The sequence below is a fragment of the Octopus bimaculoides genome, chromosome 12 (assembly GCF_046866305.1).
Source record: "Octopus bimaculoides isolate indiv1 chromosome 12, ASM4686630v1, whole genome shotgun sequence".
In the NCBI taxonomy this organism is placed as follows: Eukaryota; Metazoa; Mollusca; class Cephalopoda; order Octopoda; family Octopodidae; genus Octopus; species Octopus bimaculoides.
The window spans coordinates 37707259-37727713 of NC_142939.1; the positions used below are offsets into that span (position 1 = coordinate 37707259).

The window sequence follows — 20455 nt, forward strand, 5'->3', positions numbered from 1 at the left end:
CTTTTCTATTCACAAAAATAAGTCTTTACTAAGTTTACCTTCCAGCCTCTGGATTCCAGATCTAGTTTCCATGCCTGAAAATTTCTCTCTAATTCAGCTATAGATTCAGCTATGGAAACTTGGTCTTCAGTCTTCGGTTTATAGGAGTTTTCATAGACTGCCAATCTTAAACTCCTCAGTGATGGCCTGCAGACAATGATGATAGAAGAGAACTGAGGATTGAGCCTTGATGGACTCCTATCTTAAACTAAATTCATCACTGAAATTATTGTTGATATACTGTGTCTTTGTACATGGTTTCTAGAGCCTGTTTGCCTTTGTGACCACCAAATTACTGAATGTGGCACCCTATCAAAAGCCTTCTCCAAGTTAACAAATACCAGGAATAATAGTTTACACTTAGCCAAGTATTTTTTGTGCAGTTACCAGAAAGATAAAATTGTATTCACAGTGCTTCTTTTGGGCATGAAACCAAATTGCATCTCATCTAAGTCCACTCTGTCACGAGTCAATTATGTTATGACTCTTTCTGTGACTTTCACAGTAACTGGATTCCTTTATGATTTCTTCTCTCTAAATCATCTCTTTTATCTTGGTAACAGTTTATGATAATACTTCTACACCAGTCATTGTGTTTAACACTATAGCTTGATTAACCATCCAGATGGTAATCAAGTATCCTACCCCTCTAGATGTTTTGAGCATCTCCACAATACAGAGACACATAGCATTCCCTCTGTTTATGTACTTAACCACCTTATCTATCATATTAATTGCTGGCAGGGACACCATATTTCATTTTGTAACTATGATATACTACCCAGTATAGTGTGATACAATTACTTTTAAGTTATCTCTACAGATTTTCTATAGAATTTGGAGCAAGCAATAAATATAATAAAAACCCTCATATGGCTAGAAACAAAACTGATGAAAGTACAGTTATTTGGAAAAATGTAATGGAAAGAACTAACAAATGAAAGAGCAGATTTTGGAGTGAGAAGGGAAGTCACTAAGTCACAGAAAAGGTTGTAAACAGTAAAAAAGAACTTTGACTAACAAACTAACAATTGACTGTTTAACCAGCACATTAAACAAATGATAGATTAGTTTGTTGATTAGATATTTAACCAGTGGAATTGAACCTGCATGTATGTTTTTATTATTGGCATAATGACTCTCCCAAGACACAGCAAAATAGTAAAACATACAAGTAAAACCCACAATAAAATTAAACACAGGCATGGTGGTGTGGTTAAGAAGCTCACTTCACAACTACATAATCACATGATTTCGGATTCAGTTCACTGTATGCCACTTCAGTCAAGTTTCTTCTACTATAGCACCAGGCTGACCAATGCCTTGAGTGAAGCCGAATGACGGAAATTGTATGGAAGCCCATCATGTACATGTGTGTGTGTATCTTTGTGTTAGTTTGTCCCTGCCCCCATCACTTAACAACCAGTGTTGTTTTGTTTACATCCCCACAACTTAACGGTTCACTAAAAGAGACAGATAGAATAAGTACCAAGCTTTAAAAATAACTACTGGAGTTGATTTGTTTGCCTAAACCCTTCAAAATAGTGCTTCAGCATAGCCACTGTTCAATGACCAAAACAAGTTAAAGATAAAAGATATACAAAATTTAAGAATAAAGATGAAACAAATGGACACTGCACAAACTAAAAACTAACCAAAAAGGTAGGATAGAAAATAACATAATTCATTCTGACATTTCTGAAACTGAATACTCAAACTACACATGTTCAAGAAAACTCATAAAGGGTAATTATGACATACCTCCATTGAACATTACTACCACTTACAAAAATAGATAGCCATATTGAACTGAGAAAAAGAAAAGCAACATTATTTAACATGCCTTATGTGTAAACGGCAGGATAAATATACCTAAAGTACAAACTTATTTTCAAACCATAAATATAATTGCAATATAAATAAGTATACAGTTAAATTCTCTTACTCTATAAATTATAAATATGCTCTAAGGTTTGTAAAATGAACAAGTATACTAAAATTGATACATATGCAAAGCAACAATATTTAGACAGAGACAGAAAAACAGAAAGCCAAACAGACAAACAGACTGACAAACAATTAGATAGACAGATGGACAAATAGATAAATAGAAACATACATAAATATGAAGGAGTACCCAAAAGTAACCAGAAATATTTTCTGTGTGACAAGCCCATTGTAGTTCAGGCTTCCACCATTAGAAGCCACTTGATGTAACCCTCAGAGATCAGTTTGCCAACTGGTGGCATCAATTGAAGTCATACTGCCACGTAGTGCATCTTTGTTTTGCATTGTATCTCCTCTGTTCATTGATTTTTGTGATGGCTGAAATGAAAGGACAGCTGGGGAAAGCAGCAGCAGCCAAAATTGTTGTCATATTTCAAACAGCTTACAAGGATGCTGCCATGAGCAAAACAAAAGTTTACAAGTGGTTTTTACACTTTAGGAATGGGCACTTATTGTTTGAAGGCTAACCTCATTCAGGATAACTGAACAAATGGAAACATCATGAAAACTCATGAACTGATCTTGGAGGGCTATCACCAAACAACTGATGAACTTGCTGATATGACTGGTGTGTTATGGGGCTCCTGACAACGAATTTGGAGCAAGGAGTTGCAGCAAAATTTGTGCTTCACTTGCTCATGGAAAATCAAAAGCAGTCATGACTGAATGCATGTTGTAAACTGAAAGAACAGCTGGAAGTTGATCCAGACCTTTTTTTTAAAGGTCATCACTGGTGACGAAAGCTGGTGCTAAGGCTACAACCCAGAAACAAAGCAGCAACCAAATCAATGGAAACATTCAATGTCACCACACTCCCAAAAAGTTCATCAAGTGAAGTCCAATGTCAAGATGATGCTGATTTGTTTCATCAATGCCAAAGGGATTATCCACACAGTATTTGTTCTTCCAGGCCAAACTGTTAACCAGACTTATTACTTGGCAGTTCTGAAGCATTTGCAAGACACGGAGAGATGAAAACGCCCTGACCAGTGGCAAAGTTGAGAGTGATGGTTTCATCATTACAATGCACCTTTGCACACCGCCTTGAGTGTGAGACAGGTTTTTTAAAAGTAGCATGACCCCATTTACCCACGCTCCCTATCCACCCGATCTTGCTCCCTGCAATATGTTTTTGTACCCCCAAATGAAAACGTTTTGCAAATGTGGAAGAGATGAAGAAAAAAAATGACAGAAGTATTAAAAAGCATCACTTTGCAAGAGTTCTAGGACTGCTTTGAACAGTGGAAAATGCATCTGGACTGATGCATTGCTTCAAATGTAGAATACTTTGAAGGCAATAAAAGTGTAAACATGTAAAACTAAGAGAATAAAATAATATTGCAAAATTCCAGTTTCTTTTGGGTAACCCTTGTACATATTTCTTTGTCCCTTCTTCCTCACCCTGCATGCTATCATTGTCATCATCATAATTTAATATTCACTTTCCATGCTGGCATGAGTAGGCTGCTTTGACAAGGAAGCAGAAGCTGCAGGATAGCATCAAGCTTCAATTTCATTTGGCATGGTTTCTCTATCTCTATGCCTCTCCTAGTGTCAATCACTTAACAGAGTGTACCTGATGCTTTTTTTTTTTGTGCCACCAACACAACTTCACAGAATTATTGGGTGCTTTTTTCATGCCACTAGCACAAGTGAGGTTGCCTTGTAATTTGCAAGACAGAAAAAGAGGTGGAGAAATACACCAGGTGTCAAAAGGTTAAAGTATGATAGTGTCTTGCTATAGAGGAGATATATGAATAAAGGAGATAAGAGTAAGTTAATGATGGGTGCTAAAACAAACTCTTAATGAACAAGGTGGGCACAAGAAAGGATGAGGATAGTAGATCATTGGCGGGGATGAGAGAGTGGATGTTGTAGAAAGATGTGTAAGGTGTAGGAACTGTAGAGAAGGAGAGATAGCAGTACATAAGGGGCTATAGGGCTATAGTGGGGTTGGTAATGATGGTAGATATGAGAAGGTATTGAGAATGATAGCAGATAAGAGGTGTTTAGAATAGAGTGTAGCAGAAGCGGTAAAGGCTAGTAGCTGAAGGCACAGAAAGGGGGTAATTAGTTGGAATAGTGTGGATAGGCATGATGAGGAATGAGAGTAGTTCAGTGAGGAGACCGTTTCGGAGGGTATATGAGCATTTTTTGTTCTTGAGTGTGAATACAGTGACCATGCAGTACCATAGATTGACAGGAGGAATACCTGACGTATCAGGGAGGGAAGAGTGGAGACATAGTTTCACACATAGGAGCATATCTGAGAGGTTTAAGGATATCATTTTTGCTGTAATGGGCAAGTCTTCTTGAGCACAACAAGACACCAATCTTCTTGGTCCTGTGCCATCTCCTCCATAAGGTTCAACATCTTGAGATCAGCCTTCAGTACTTTGTCCCATGTTTTCCTGGGTCTACTCTTTCATGAGTTCCATCCACTTTAAGTGATCAACACTTCTTTATACAACTATTGTCATCTATGTGCATCACATGACCAAATCAATGCAGTTTTCTCTCTTGCATGCTACATCTGATTCCTCTTATGCTTAACTTTTCAGTTAATACATTTACATTTTGTAGTACATGCACATTAATATTGCAGATCCAGTGGAGCATGCTAGTTTCATTCCTCTCTAGCTTTCACATGTCCTTTACATTCAGGATCCATGTCTCACTACCATGTAATCTTGTTGTTCATACACAGGCATCATACAATCTTCCTCTCTCCTGGAGAAAGAGATTTCTTGTTGCCAACAGAGGTAATAGCTCTCTGGACTTTTTCCATCCTACAGAGGAGGAGGAGGAGGAGGAAGATATTCCTTGAAATCCATGAAACTACATTTTGATCGTTCTGCTTGTAGGTCTGGTCAAATGCAACAAATATCTTAATCAATGTGGTTAAAAACACTTAACAACTAAAATCATGTAAAGAATACTCTATCATTTTATGCAGAACAAGCTGCTTTGTGCATTAAGAATTAATTTTCCAAAAACTAAGTAAACATAAATTGAATTTTCTGATTAGTGACATACTTGCCAGTAGTAACTATATGTACAATCTTTCTCTGGTAATTTATGCCATTTCAAAAGATTTGTACTGTGGGACAGAAAGTGGTTGTATTGATCCCCTTTTCTTGTCCAAGGAGAATTTAAGACAATTGTTTATATTCACATGTATGTTTGATTGCATATGATAGCAACAGCTTAACCTCTTAGCATTCAAACTAAGATCAGGCTCTCACACATCTTCATCAATATCACTGCTTTAACAATGCTTGCATGTGTCAAGGAGAATCTGTTGGTTGGCTTCCTTTTCTGCTGCTAACCTCCACCTGTTTTCAAGTAAGTTAATATTTCCTCATGGTTGAACATGTTTACATGGAAGGTTAGAAATGAATGGCACTACTTGTACAATGAAGACACTAATTTATAACTGTCATGTGATATCAAAACAAGGAGACAGAAATACATACACACACATATATACATACATACATATCAATTAATAACAAAAGAACAGGAGTTATGCAATTACTTTCATTAACTTAGAAATGTTTCTGCTATAAGAAGCTTTTTGTTCCTTTTTGTCAGAAGAGCGCCATCACTTCACTGAACTTGCACGACCATGTGCACACAGGAGACTCTTTAGCCTAGCTTCCATTCTGCAAGAAAACTCACAAAAGTGACCCTTGAGCTGCCTGTATTTGGTGCTTTGTCTTTTCGTCCAGTTTCACTTTGTCCAACGTCACTTCATCTGACATCTTTTCGTCCGACGTCTTTTTGTCCGATGACTTTTTGTCCAATGACTTTTTGTCCAATTTTAAATAATTTTTTTAGAAAACAAGGTGAAATATCTCTAATGATATATTCACAGAACTATAATGAGCCTCATTATAGGATTGTTATAATCGTTCTTTTTCCTTCTCTGTCAACAATTTTACTTTCTCTTTTTCCTTCTCTTTCTTAAGTATGGTGCTATGTATACAGAGTGCTGTGTATAGAGTGTGGTGTGTGCATACGAGTAGATGTAATCGCCTTACCTCGGTTTTCCTTTCCTCGACTGCGAGTCTGTCTTGCGGTATCCAATCCTTGAAGCTTGCCCCGACCCAAAGTACACCAGGAATAGTATCTGCCTCTCCCAAACCTATAACCGTCGCTTAACATCTTGTCCTGACCACAACCCCGTTCGAAAAGAGCACGAATCCTGATCGAGGTTCCCTCTGCCCTTTTTCCCCTTCCGGTCAGCCTCCCCAGACACTGACGTCATACCACACGCCACCCTGATCTTAAAAATCACGTTCACCCCTACTCCAATTCGAAGTCCCCCATCCAACCGGGTGGGCGCCTTACACGTCGAGATCTTCTCAAGCTAGGTGGCTCGTTTCCATCGCACTCTTCATCCGACGAAGTGGCTATCATGTGCAGATCCAGCACGTGACGCAGCATTCCATCCACAGATACGTTGTTTCTGGAATTGACCGCTGTCACTGTTCCCCTGCCCCATTCTGATGTGCAGCGTGCTTTCGGCGGCTTGACCCAAACTTCCTCCCCTACTTTCACGCCGGCGGGTCCCTTCTCTTCCTCGCAGAACTCCGGCGTCTTACTGGGATGCCTCCATTCATATTTGAACACCGCTCTGTGCGGCACAGACTCTTCCGCTTGTCCGGATCGGGGAGACATGTTGTACCAGTAGACCGCTTCCAGGGGCGAAATGTGCCCCCTTTCAGCCATGGCCTTGATCGTCCGATAGTGCCTCTCAACGATTCCGTTGCCGCTCGGCCTATGCGCCGCTCTAAATAATCGTCGCACCTTCCACCGGTCAAGCATCTCTCCCAACACTTCCGAACGAAACGCCGCCCCGTTGTCCATTAGCAGTTCTTCCACAGGACCCCTCTCCAAGAATATCCCGTTCAGAATGCGGGCAATCTCATCGGCAATGCCTGTCCTCAGCTCCCTCCAAATGGCCAGCCGGCCCGGCCCGCAGTTGACCATGCTGAGATACATTTCCTGACGGTCACATCCACAGCCAGTCTCCTCCAGTTGCACTCTACTGAGAGGTTCCCCTGCTCATGCCCACCCGGGACGGGGTCAATGGACTGGCATCTGTCACATTTCACGACCACTTTCTTAATGTTTCTCCTAGTGACGTCAGCATCAACCATTTTCGCCAGATACAGGGTCCTATCCACCCCCAAGTGGTGCATAGCATGTAGCTCCTTCAGTTCGGAGTCACCCAGCCGACACGCTGTCGCTATCCCTTTCCTAGCTTCCTCCGGTTCCTCCAGCCACGCCCTTTTCACCCTGGTCAGTGCGTCCGCCCTGTTTCTTTCCGAAGGCACGAAAACCACGTTCAGCTTCAGTCTGAACTCGGCGATCAGCTCTCCCAGAACTCCTAGGCGGCATTTCACCAACATCTCCGCAGCACCTTTTGTCCGGACTCGCTGGTAATTACTGTTCCTACCCAGCCGACCACGGTGGCCGAATCCGTCCGGATCTCGACCGAGCGCAGTCCCCATCTCAGGGCCAAGTTCACCCCTTTCAGCACCGCATCTAGTTCGGCGACATTGATGTGGTTGAAGTCGTCCACTTTCCGAAGCCAGGCCGCATCCTCCACCTCAGCACCTTCGATCTCCAACACAACCCCTATCGCTATACTGCTAGCATCACACCAAACCATCCTGCTCTCCGTCTTGGGCACATACCAGTTTCCTCTAACCGGGTCTTCCGCTCTCGTTCTCTCCAGGATTTCCCACATCATCGCCTCTCCTACCTTGTCACTCCAACTCTCCCCCTCTGCTCGTCTCTTGATGTAACTACATGCAATGCGCAACCAACCAGCGATCGGATAATGTCCGATTAACTTCCCACAAACCGAGAACAACTCTCTCCTGCTGACGCTGGAACTCAGCTCTGGGATCTCGTTTCCTCTCCGGAACACCAGCTCGCCTGATCTGTCTTTTTGTAGCTTCAGCCCCAGCGCAGCTCCCCCCACCATCGACTCAGGCGGCTTCGCAATCAGCCCAAACCTCTCCAGGTGTCTCCCTACCTCGGTGGCTGGAACTACAGTCTCGTCAACCAAAATGCCGTCGATGTAGGAACTGGTGGCCTTCCTTATCCTCTCCTCTTTCCCTAGGACGGACTTGAGCACCATCGCCATAATTTTCGGAGCAGAATTCAGCCCGAAACCCAGCCTGGTTAAACAGTACGTCCGGCCCTTGTACCGCACCAGCTGGTATCGCCACAGCTTGTCACTCACACGGAGCTGCAAATATGCCGACTTCAAGGCGACGATCGTCGCTGCCTTGGTCGACTGTCTCTACACACGTAACGTCTCACCGCAAACGTCCGTTGCCTCGCCTCCCGTGTGGCACGATATATGGTCGTTCAGTTCCCTAAAGTCCAGCACGGGTCTGACTTTTCCTTTCGTCGGCTGCACCACCGCCATCAGAGGCAGCACTCCACTCACCACCTCCTCTTTCCACGGGACAAGGACTCCTTCCTTGATCCATCTCTCTACCTCCTCGTCGAACTCGACACCGGCGTGACCTTTCAACGTATGCTGGTAGCAGCTCACCCTGTTCTTTAGTAGTGGGGTCTCATCCTTCCATCGCCACTCTATCGTCCACCTCCGACCATCAAACGCCGCCTGAAAATCTTCGTCTTCGATGGTGTAAGCGGCGCTGTCCTCGACGGGGCTCTGCCCTCCCTTGCAGTCCCAACTCACAGCGCACGATGCCCCCACACTTCCGGACGTGACCTCATCTCCTGCAATCCTAACGCCACCAAGACGGTTGATGGCGTCCATCCCCAACACGACATCAACCCCGTCTATCACATAGTCGATCACGATCACCCATAGCCTCAGCACTGCGCTCGGTAACGCTATCTCCAAACTGGAGCTGCCCCTGCAACAGATCTCTCTACCGTCGACCGCCCGGACGCTACTTGTCCCATCCCATTTCTTCGCCACCCTTCGCATCACGAGGGTAGTCATGCAACCCGTGTCCACGAGGGCCTTGAACTTCTTCCCCTCGACCTCGACTTCAACCACGGGCAGCGCCTCCACAAGCACCTCTAATTGGTTGCGGGGAAAATTTGAGAGGCAACAACTTCCCCACGGTCGTTTCCCTGGTCGCAATCACGGGCGATGTGCCCAGTCTTCCTGCATCAATAGCAGACGGGCCCCGATTCGGCACATTCCCTCGCCATGTGCAGCCCTTGACATTTGAAACACCGGCCCGAGAACGGCCGCTGTCGTTGCTCGGTAGGCTTCCTCACGCCGTTCTCAGGCTGTCATCTGTCGCAACACACTTCTGTCGCCGCCATCGCTATCGCCTTCCGTCCGACGTGCTGTGTCAACATGCGAGCTTGCACTACTAGCTCGCTGAGCGCCATCTTTCTCCCGCCAGGTAACGGCTGCAATCGGATCCCTACGTCGTCGAGGAATCCATTTACAAACGCCAGCCACGCCGCTCTGTCCAGGCCTTCTCCCGTAAACCCAGCCAGTGTGGCCAGTCTTCGCACTTCCGCCGCGTACTCATCCACCTGTTCTCCCCCCCATCTAATCGTTCCTAGTTTTACGAAGGCAGCATACTCGCTCTCCGTATACGCTTCTCTCAACCTCCGTTCGACGTTCTCTGCACTTAATCTTTCTTCCTCGTCCATTTCTAGGTAGAGAGTCAGGGTGCTCCCTTCCAAGTATAGAGCCATGAGACTCGCCACATCACTTATTCCTTGCAGCTTGGCAACGAGCCTAATTTTTCGTATCCAAGCCATCACATCTCCTTCGCCATTAAAAGGCCTGATCACATCGCTGGCGATCCTAATCTTGGTGGCTGCCATCGCGGCAAATTTCTGCACGTGGGGCCGAAATAGCTTGTGATGTGTGCGTACGAGTAGATGTAATCACCTTACCTCGGTTTTCCTTTCCTCAACTGCGAGTCTGTCTTGCAGTATCCAATCCTTGAAGCTTGCCCCGACCCAAACTACACCAGGAATAGCAGCTGCTTCTCCCAAACCTAGACCGTCGCTTAACACGTCTTGTCCTGACCACAACCCCGTTCAAAAAGGGCAAGAATCCCGATCGAGGCTCCCTCTGCCCTTTTTCCCCTTCCGGTCAACTCGCCCTTCCGGTCAGCCTCCCCAGACACTGACGTCATACCACATAGAGAGTGTATAGTATCAACCAAAAACAAAAGAAAAGTAGTTGATGAAAGTAATTACATCTACGATTTTCATTCAAGCAATACAAAACTAGGAAAAGAATACTGGAGATGTGAGAAAAGAAGGCTGTGTTCAGTACGAATTCACATGGTAACAGAAAACAATGAGCCAAAAGTTATCTATTTTTCTCCTTCATCCAGCTGATGTAGATTCATTAAATGCTAAAAAAGAAGTTGCATAAATAAAGCATGAAGTGGTGGAAAACAAGCAAGTTTGTGTAGCATAATAGCGACTAAGTTTACACAGCTAACAGAAAATACTTGATCTCAATTTCCTCATTTGCCTGTACTTTCCAGGATTATTCAGAGGTGCTGACAAAAAAATTCTGAATTTCCCGCCAACCCAGGGGCTAGAACTGATTTTGAGATACCTGAAGAATATTGTAAACTTGATAAGGGCAAACAGTTTTTGAGATATGATTCAGATATCGAGGATCAACAGTGCATACTAGTATTTGCATCAGAAAGTGCTCTTCAGGATACAGCATCATATCGTCATTGGGCATGTGATGGAACATAAAAAATTGTGCCAGAACAGTAGTTTCAACTGTTTAGCATTCATGCACAAGTTAAAGGTAGCAGTTTTCCATGGGTATTTGCATTACTGCTGAATAAAACAAAGCAGACATACAAATTATTTTTCGAGCAATTGAAAATTATGCAATCTAATGCATATCTGCTTGATCTCATGGCAGACTTTTAAGTTGCAGTTCATAAGGCATTTAATTCATTATTCCCTAATTCATCTATCGTGGCATGTTTGTTTCATTTGAGCCAATCAGTATTTTGAAAGATTACAGATTTAGGCCTCAAAGAAAAATACAACAAAGACTCTGAATTCTGTCTTAAAATTCGCTGTTTTTCATCATTAGCCTTCCTACCCATTGAAGATGTCCAAGAGGTCTATGAAGAATTAATAGATGATGAAGAAATACCGGCTGAATTCATCACTTACTTTGACTTGACTTACGTAGGCATTGTGAGAGGACATGGTGCTAGATAAAGGAGAGAACCACCTACATTCCTGATAGCTGTATGGAATATTAATCAATGTATTCTTCAAGATCTTTTTGGAACAAATAATGCTGTGGAGGTGTTTCATTCTGTGATAAAGCATTCAACAGGTGGAGTACATTTGAATATTTGGAAATTAATCAAAATTCTGAAGAAAGAGGAAAGGTTTGTTCAAGGTAAAATGACTCAAATTCTTCGAGAGGATCTGTCAAATTCATGTGCACAATATCAAAGAATAACTGAACGCCTCAAAAGATTGTTCATTGAATATGGGTCAACAAGAAAAATTGATTTTTTGAAGAGTGTGGCATATAATTTGCATCAATTTCAAGTGATCATAATAAATCATTAGTTATATCTTATTACTTTTTTAAAATGACGTTTTTAAATACATTTTTCCACAGTATTTTACTTGAATCCTATCAATAAAATTGTCAAAGATTATTTGATTTTCATGTTCACCTTGTTTTCTAAAGAGTTTATCTAAAATTGGACAAAAAATCATTGAACAAAAAGACGTTGGATGAAAAGACGTGGACAAAGCGACATGGGACAAAATGACATCAAATAAAAAGTCAGGTCACTCTGTATTCTGGCATCACCAGCTGAGTTGTGACTTATTGTATTTTACCCTGATCAGACTACCAGCTGACTTGCAAATTAATTAAACCACCTTCATTACAAATGTACTGCAGGGAATGTGGCAGCAAAACCATCCCACAAGCTGTTTGGTTTCTCCCTAATTCATGCAAATTTAGGTGGTTGACTAATTCAGCACTTAAGAAAGGAAAATGTCTACACACATTACTCTTCAATTCTAGCTGGGTTTTGCAGACATTGTACTTGAGTCTTGCTTATGGTGTGAATGCTTCAAAGCTTTTTTGAAAGACATCACATTTATTCTTAACAATCTTTCTACATGATGCATGGTTTCCAGCCAAAGTCTTCCAGTTATCCACAGCTATCTCCAAAGCTGTAAGATTGCTTTTTATAACATTCTTAAATCGCTTCCTTAATTTATGCTGTGGCCCTTTCCTTTTGGTCAGCTTCTCATAAAATGATCTATTCAGGTATCCTTACATCTTCTATTCTGACAACATGATCAGCCCGAAGCATCTAGTTCAAAATTTTCCTTTTCTCAATATTGGCACTACCCACTAGGTCAATCTAGGACAGTTATAACTGCCTCTCCTTAAAAAAGAAGAGATTCTATAATAATGACATTGTTATATTGAGTTGATTTTACAATATCTTCAGTATTTTTGGTCAGTAAGAAGAGAAATAGGAAAGCCCATAGTAGTCTTATATTTTCCAAAATGCCCTAAACAATTGGCTAACTGGATATATTTAGTAAGGTTAGGGTTTCTTATTGAACTGTTTCAAGGCAGACATTGTTGAGATGAAAATATATGATATAAAGATTTTGCAGAATGGTGTTTGTCTGAAGAAGAAAGAATGGATAAATGCTTACAAAAAGACATGAAAAGAGAAAAGGAAGTATAGTAATGGATGAGGTGAAGCTGGAAGAAGCTAGCTAATGTGGACAGGTATCTACTTAGAAAGATTTGATGTAATAGATTGGTAAAGCAAACATTACAATGTAGTGTGTGTGTGCATGTATGCGTGTGTTTGTGTGTATGTGTGTGTGTGTGTGTGTGCACATGTGCACACACATGTGTTTGTGTGTATATGTGTATGTGTAAAACTGTGTATGTGTCCATGTGAGACTGTGTATGTGTGTATGTGACTCTGTGTGTGTGTGCATGTGCACACACGTGTGCACATGTGTATGTGTGTGACTGTGTGTGTGTGGATCTGCATGTATGTGTGTGTGTGTGTGTGTGTGTGTGTGTGTGTGTGTGTGTATGTGTGTTTTTGTGTCACTTGTGTGTTAGGTGCATCATTCTAGATATGTAAGCAACCCAGAGACTGAAATGCAGCCTTGATGAAATGTGAAAGTATCACCAGTGTGAAGCATTAAAGATTGTCAATCTGGCATTACAAAAGAAATTGATTGTTTCAGTTTTATATTCCAGAACATTGTTCCACAGATATATTACTAACTATTATTCCTAAATATTGGGAATATAGGTCATTACTTACCAATGGGTCAAAGCGATTCTGTTTGGGAAGACTGACCAGAGGCTCAACTGTAGTACCAACGATAACTTTTTGCCCTGAACCAGGTATCTCCTAAACAAGAAAAAAAAAAAAAAAACAAGTCTAATCACTGTAAAGTATGAAATCTTCAGATATCATTTTAATGTGAACGTTTGTGCATATATGCAAACATACAGATATCTATGAGTGTGTGTGTGGTGGGGTGTATGATCTGTAGGTGGTGAAATTGATAGAGAGTAACTAGCAACTAAGAAGTTATGATTCATATCCTGCATCTAGGACTGCCCCTTGACCTACATGATGAAAGCATTTAAATCTTAAATAGCCAATAGAGGGATACTGTCTTGTTTTTGCTAGTACATTTGAGATACATTTTGATGAGAACAATATTTTTACAGTTAACCACTCACCTTTAAAGTCAGTGCCCTTCTCAATGAAGCAAGTTGTATTTGCTTTTTCCCTCGAATACGCAAATTGGAAAAGAGTTACAGGAGTTGGACAAAATAACGGAAACACCTTAAAATTTCAAACAAATTTATTTTAATATGGGGTAGGACTGCCTTTAGTAGTAATTTCTGCTTGAATTCTACAAGGTATGGACTAATACAAAGTTTGAATTGTTTCCAGAGGAATTTTTGTCCATTCATCAGCTAAAACAGTCTTCAGTTCTTGTAGTGATGATGGTGGACTCCTTACTTGTTTTTCTAAAATGCACCATAAATGTTCAATAATATTGAGATCTGGGGACTGAGGTGGCCTGATAAGATGTTCAACTAGAATGTTCCTCATGCCATTCAGTAACAACTTTAGCTGTGTGAATTGGTGCATTATCATCCTGAAAGGTTGTGTTTTCCTCTGGAAACAGTTCCACAACCACAGAATGAATTTGATCAGATAAAATGCTTAAATAGTCTTGACTATTAATTCTGCCATGAGGAGAAACCATTGGGCCGGCAGATTTCCAAGATATAGCCCCACCAGATTATCACAGATACTCCTCCATATTTAACAGTTGGAAGAAGCCAGTCTGGGTCAAATGCTTCTTTTGGCTGTCTTCACATGTTTACTCAGCCAGTAGTCAGAAATAGAGTAAAGGATAACTCGTCCGAGAAAATAACATTCTTCCACTCTAGGTTTTTACTCCACTCTAAATGCTTTGCAACGTTTGTTTTTGAAAGTAGTGGTTTTCTGATTGCAGCCCTCCCATGAAATCTGGCTTGTGCAGCTCCAAGCAAATAGTTTTTGTGAAAACTGGATTCTCAAAGTGGTCATTAAGCTCTGCAGTAATTTTTGGAGCTGCACTTTTGTGATCCTTTCTTACAATTCACAAAAGAGTCCAACGGTCCCTATCTGAAAGTTTTGGCTTTCTTCTGGAGTTTTGTTTCGACAAGAAGGTTTTTCCCTCTTTCTAAATGGATGTTATTACTTTCAAGACAGTACTTCTTGATACACCAAACATTTCGGCTGTTTTCATTACGCTAGCACCTGCCATACAAGCACTAACAACTTGACCTCTTTGAAAGTCCGATAGACCTGTCATTTTAATGAATTTTAATTACCTTTTTCTGATGATATCTGAAAAGAAACAGCAATTTTAGCAAAACATATTAAGCAACACTAATAATAAATAAATAAAAAACATAAAAATAAACAAGCTTTTGGTGGTTTTATTGATATTTCAAAATTATGATGCTATGATGCTAGGTGTTTCCATTATTTTGTCCAACCCCTGTATGTGCATTCTCTAAGAGCATATGATTAAGGAAAGCAGTTTTTGATGGTTGGGGTAAGTTGATTATATCAACTCCAGTGTTCAACTAGTACTTATTTTATCAATCCTGAAAGGATGAAAGGCAAAGTTGACCTCAGCAGAATTTGAACTCAGAATGTAAAGACAAATAAAATGTTGCTGAGCATTTTGCCTGGCATGCTAACAGTTCTGTTAGTTTGCCACCCTCCCAAGAGTATACAATAATGACATGCAACATTGGATCTTCTGATAGTAGGGTCGATAGAACAATAACTTGTATTTCAAGGGATTCAAGCAGGAAATGTTTTCACTTACATTGGAATAAAGAAGTCTAACTTGTGCTAATATCAGTACAAAAGGCCATTGAAACATTTAAAGACACTAGAAGCATGAAAACATTTGTCTTTCATAATAAAATAAATCTCTTAATTCTGTACTTCAACCAATCCTTTTTTTTTTTTTCTCTGATACTTTAAACTTTTCTTTGTAATAACTTTGTATGCCTTTCTTTAAATCCTGGCCATATAGCAATACCTAATAGCAATGGATAAATGAATGAATGAATGAATGTGTGTATGTGTGCATATATATGTAGAAAACAAAACAAAACATGAGATTGCTTATGTTTAGTTACATCATCTTAAGTATATTTTATTGTCATAAGGTAATTATTGATTAATTAATGCAAATTATGTAATCAATATTTAATGTCAAATCACCAGAAACATGTAACCATTACAGAATGAAAAGATGACAGTATTCACCATTGTAGAGATGACTCAAAGATAGATGGATGGATGATTCTTTAAGATTTATTTTTACCTTGGCAGAATTCAAGTCAATCACTACAAAGTAGTACGGCCCTTTTGTTTAAGTCAATACAACTTTTAGGGTCTGTGGCTATCTGAACTGGTTGCTGTATACTCATATAATGTGTACTAGTTGTGTATGTCTGTGCATGTGGATAAACTTGCACTTGTGGGTGTGCATGTCACAACAGAACACAAGTACATGCACATCTAATTTTCACTGTTCCTCTAATTGACCATATCTGGAGAATGTAAATCAGTCTGCTATTTTTTTTTTTAAGAACCCAAGCATTTCTAAGTTACTAAGCAGTTTTATCATTACAAAACCCAGTGCACATACGATAATAGGAATGAATGAAAATCTGTAGCTTGAATATGTGAGCAGTTTGTTTCTCATCAGTTCTCCATAGATATTCTTTTCCTAAATTTTTGAAGGCATTCATCCCCATTTGACAGCTGTTCTTTACAACAGTGCATGACTTTTGCTCCCTGTCCCATACAACTATATCTGGCCTATTGTGCTTACACGGTGTTGCTGTTCTTATTGGAAAGTTCCACCAGTACACCCTATTTTTAAAGGGGTGGATAGTTTCTGATTTTGGTGTAACAATCTTTCCTGCATAACAAGGTGGTATGAAAATGTTCCCATATCAAAATGTTCCCAACAGGTGGTAGCACATGGTTATGTGTGTAGTGAGAGCTAGTAGTGATCTTCATGGGGCAATGTGCCTAATGACATTACTGTATTTACCTTGCAAGTTGTGAAATTTGTGTTTTGGTGATCACATGTATACTGTAGTCTGCAATTTTTGTCATGGACAGGAAGTTAGGACAAAGAGCCAATGTGAAATTTTGCATCAAGCTTAGAAAGTCTGCTACAGAGACATTGAGCATGCTTTGGCTAGCTTACAGCAATGAGGCAATGGGTTGTACACAATGTTTCAAGTGGCATAGTTGCCTCAAAAGGCATACAGAGCTGCTGCTCAATCAAGAGCATGCTCGTCCTTGTTTTTTTCAACATCCATGGTACTACTGTGCATCAAGAATTTGTCCCCCAGGGCCAGACCATCAATCAAGAGTTCTACTACAATATTTTGAAGCATTGAACTGTTGGCTGGTACTGGCTTGTGTTCTGTGGTCAACGACTAGACCTTAGAAGGTCTGAAGCTGTGACAAATTGGCGTAGATGAAGCAGGCTATTTTATAGGAAAAAAATCAGCTCCAGAACCATCAGAAAACACTCTCTCACGTGACCTTATCAGCAGGCTACGATTGGGTGATATGCACCCTGGCACGAAATAAATGCCACGCAAATAACAGCCAATCAGGGTGATGGACACAGCAGGGTCCAAGGTGCAGCCAAAGGCCAGCTGTTACCCGCTACGTCCGCATTTACAAACATACAATCGAGAGAGAAGCTTAGCTACATAGCTTCACACCAGTCATTTTGTCAAAGACAAAACAGACGACACAGGAAATAATGTAGCTTAAAGAAATGGTTGGTCCTAAAGCTGGCACTTAGTCACCATTTAGTAAGATGCTCCTTTAATCAGAAGACTACGTGAACAGAATCACGTCGGGAGGTCACCAGTTTGTAGAACGACCATGCGAACCAAGGAGAATGGTGACGAATGGAACGGCTCCTTTTAACGCATCGCACGGTCAACACAAATATAATAATATATAAGTGAACTCACATGTGAAGTACCAACAAGGAAAAGAGAGAGACACAATCGGTAAAGATGAATAAAGAGAAAGTCGACCTTGGTGGAATTTGAACTCAGAACGTAGCGGCAAATAAATACCGCTAAGCATTTCGCCGGGCGTGCTAACGTTTCTGTCACTCACCACACTGTGTGTTTCACAGCAACCCTGAAGGAATGCATTCTAGCAACCTGTGTATAATTCATACACCGTATTCAAGCACTATGGGCCTGTAGATTTTACTTCCATGCATTTCCTGGTTTTTAGCTCAAGCTTTGTATGTGTGACTGCCAACCAATTTAACACATTTATCTCAACATTTATTGCTCTTTTGAACATGTTAACAAGGGTTGTTTGGTAGAATGAGCTTTCTATTCCAATAACCAGCTATCAGATCTCTCCCAGGTGATTTCCCATTCAACAGTTTTACAAAATGGTCAGGAGAGTTTCACTGTAGAAATTTTACATTTTGAGAGAAACATTTGTACAGTACTCACTCCATAGCTCATCTAACCACTTCGTGTAATGAATATGTTACTTGTTATTCAGAACCCTCACCAAAATGCTTCTAAAACATTAAGGGGATGGGCTTTTATAACTTTCACCACATGAACTTTCATTCTATGATACACTACTTGTGAGTTTATTGCACACACACACAAAGTATGGACTACCTAGAAGTTACTTTTGTTATTATCCTTAAGGATCTCTTTACTTAAATTTTTCAATGTCTCTTTGTTCCCCACCTCACCTTATTTTATCTCCTCTTCTATATCCACTAATAAACTGAGACATTTTTACCTGGGTACTTGAAGTTCTGACTCTGCAAAAATCAAAAACACAAAAAACATGACCTTTTTCATGACAAAACAAAATTATTTAATTTAGTACTTCAATCAACCTTTTTCTTTGATGCTTTACAAACATAAATATTTGAACTTTTCTTTGCTAACATGCATGTAATGTCTTTCCCTCCTTTTTCTCACAATAAATCCTGGTGATTTCAAGCTCACTGCCATATAGACATGCTGGCTAGCTGAAGATATGACTACCTCCACCTCACCACCAAATGCCAGATATTTATCTTCATTCATGTCCCTAGTTTGTAACATGGCTTTAATCTCCTTTTAAGGCTACCAGTATCTTATCTAGTACCAAGCTCTGATAAGTATCCTCTCTTTTCTTCTGTTAGCAAGCCAGGTACAAGTTTTCTTATTCCCTTCACACACAGCAATAGGAACAAACAGCAGTACCACCATAAATTTACCTTTTCCTGTCAATTCCAAAGACTTAGGACTACCACCATCAATATAGACACAATAAAAGGTAAATCTGGTGAGATTGTGTAGTTGCCGGTGATGTGTGCAACTGGCAAAATGGAAGGGACTCCCAGCCAAATTTCTCAAAAGCAAGAAACAGCAATCAAAAATTCTTGTGGATGGGTAAAAGTAATGGAGTGAGTGGTTCATGCATATTGTTATGAGGCATGATTAAATAAAGTAAATAAGGTGTCAGAGTATGAAATTAAGCTGAGGTGAGTTATAGACAGCTCAATAATAACATTTATCTCCATATATACCTTATAGTTAGGATTGATAGACAACCAGAATAAGCAGTTCTACAAGACCCCTTCTGCAAACTACTTCAAGAAAGATTGACAGTGACTTCATTGTTATGGCTGGTGACCTTAATAGATATGTTGGTCAACTCTATAATGGCTTCCATGATGTCCATGGAGGCTATGGCTTTGGTACAAGGCATGAGGAGGTTTTAAAGATATTGGATTTCTGTGACATAACAACACACATCAAGAAGCCAGCCAGTCTCCTCATCACCAACCAATTTAGCTAACACACAAATCAGATAGATTTCATTTTTACTATGAAACACATGAGGCAGACCATTGTAATATCAAAGTCTTTCCTTGTGAAGAATGCACTACCCAACATGGATTAAAAGCAAGCAACTCAGAATCAGAGTTAGACACATGCAGAAGTAGAAGACAATATTAAGAAGAAAGACATGGTTGCTAAAGGAACATGTAGTCTGATGTAAGTAGAAGGGGAGAGTTTGATATTTATAGCATAGAAGACAACTGACAGTTCCAACAGGATAACCTGCTGAGGCTTACAGATCAGATGTGAAGCTAGAGCAAGGTCCTGACCAGACCAAAGGTGACATAGTAGCGGGATAACACAGCAGATAAAGCTGACTTAGAAAGTGAGGTTTAGAAAGTCTGAGAAGAAGGTGGAAGTAAAGTGCATTACCAAGTAGCTAGAGTGTATAAAGAGAAATCAAGTGTAGTGTGCATGAAAGAAGATTGCACATGTGATGACCATTGCTGAGAACTCCAAGTTAATGGAACTCATGGAAGAAAGAAACCAAGAAAAACTTTGGATGAAGTGGTGAAGGCTGATCTGAAGATGCTGCATCTCACAGAGGAGGGCTGAGATGCTTTTTATTTTGCCAAGAATACAACATACTTTTTGTTGCCTCCTTCTCTTTAAGTCCTTTGACTCTCCCCACCACTCTCACCTCCATCAGTTCACCTTCATTCCTCCACTAGGCCTCTATGTAAGAGACTGCATACATCTGCTCTCATCCTCTCACTAGGCTAATGTATAAGAGACAACATTAAGTCATCCATATGCCTCTATACTTCTTTCTCTTAGTTCATCTCCCTTGCCCTCATTACCCTTCTTAACTACCAGCTGTCACACTCTTCCCATTGCCTAAGAACCACTTTTTTTTTTTACCCCTGTCACCTTTGTTTTAACACTCACTTT

General features: G+C 40.6%; 1 protein-coding gene across 14 annotated transcripts in view; it reads right to left on the reverse strand.

Moving 5' to 3' along the window:
* Positions 1-20455, reverse strand: part of LOC106869551 (IQ domain-containing protein H) — a 637089-nt gene that overhangs the window by 362052 nt on the left and 254582 nt on the right. For all 14 annotated transcript variants that reach the window (XM_089360920.1, XM_089360916.1, XM_052972131.2 and 11 more), the window contains one exon: positions 13389-13478. In XM_089360920.1, the coding sequence (XP_089217046.1) occupies positions 13389-13478 (90 nt within the window). The remainder of the gene's footprint in view (positions 1-13388; positions 13479-20455) is intronic.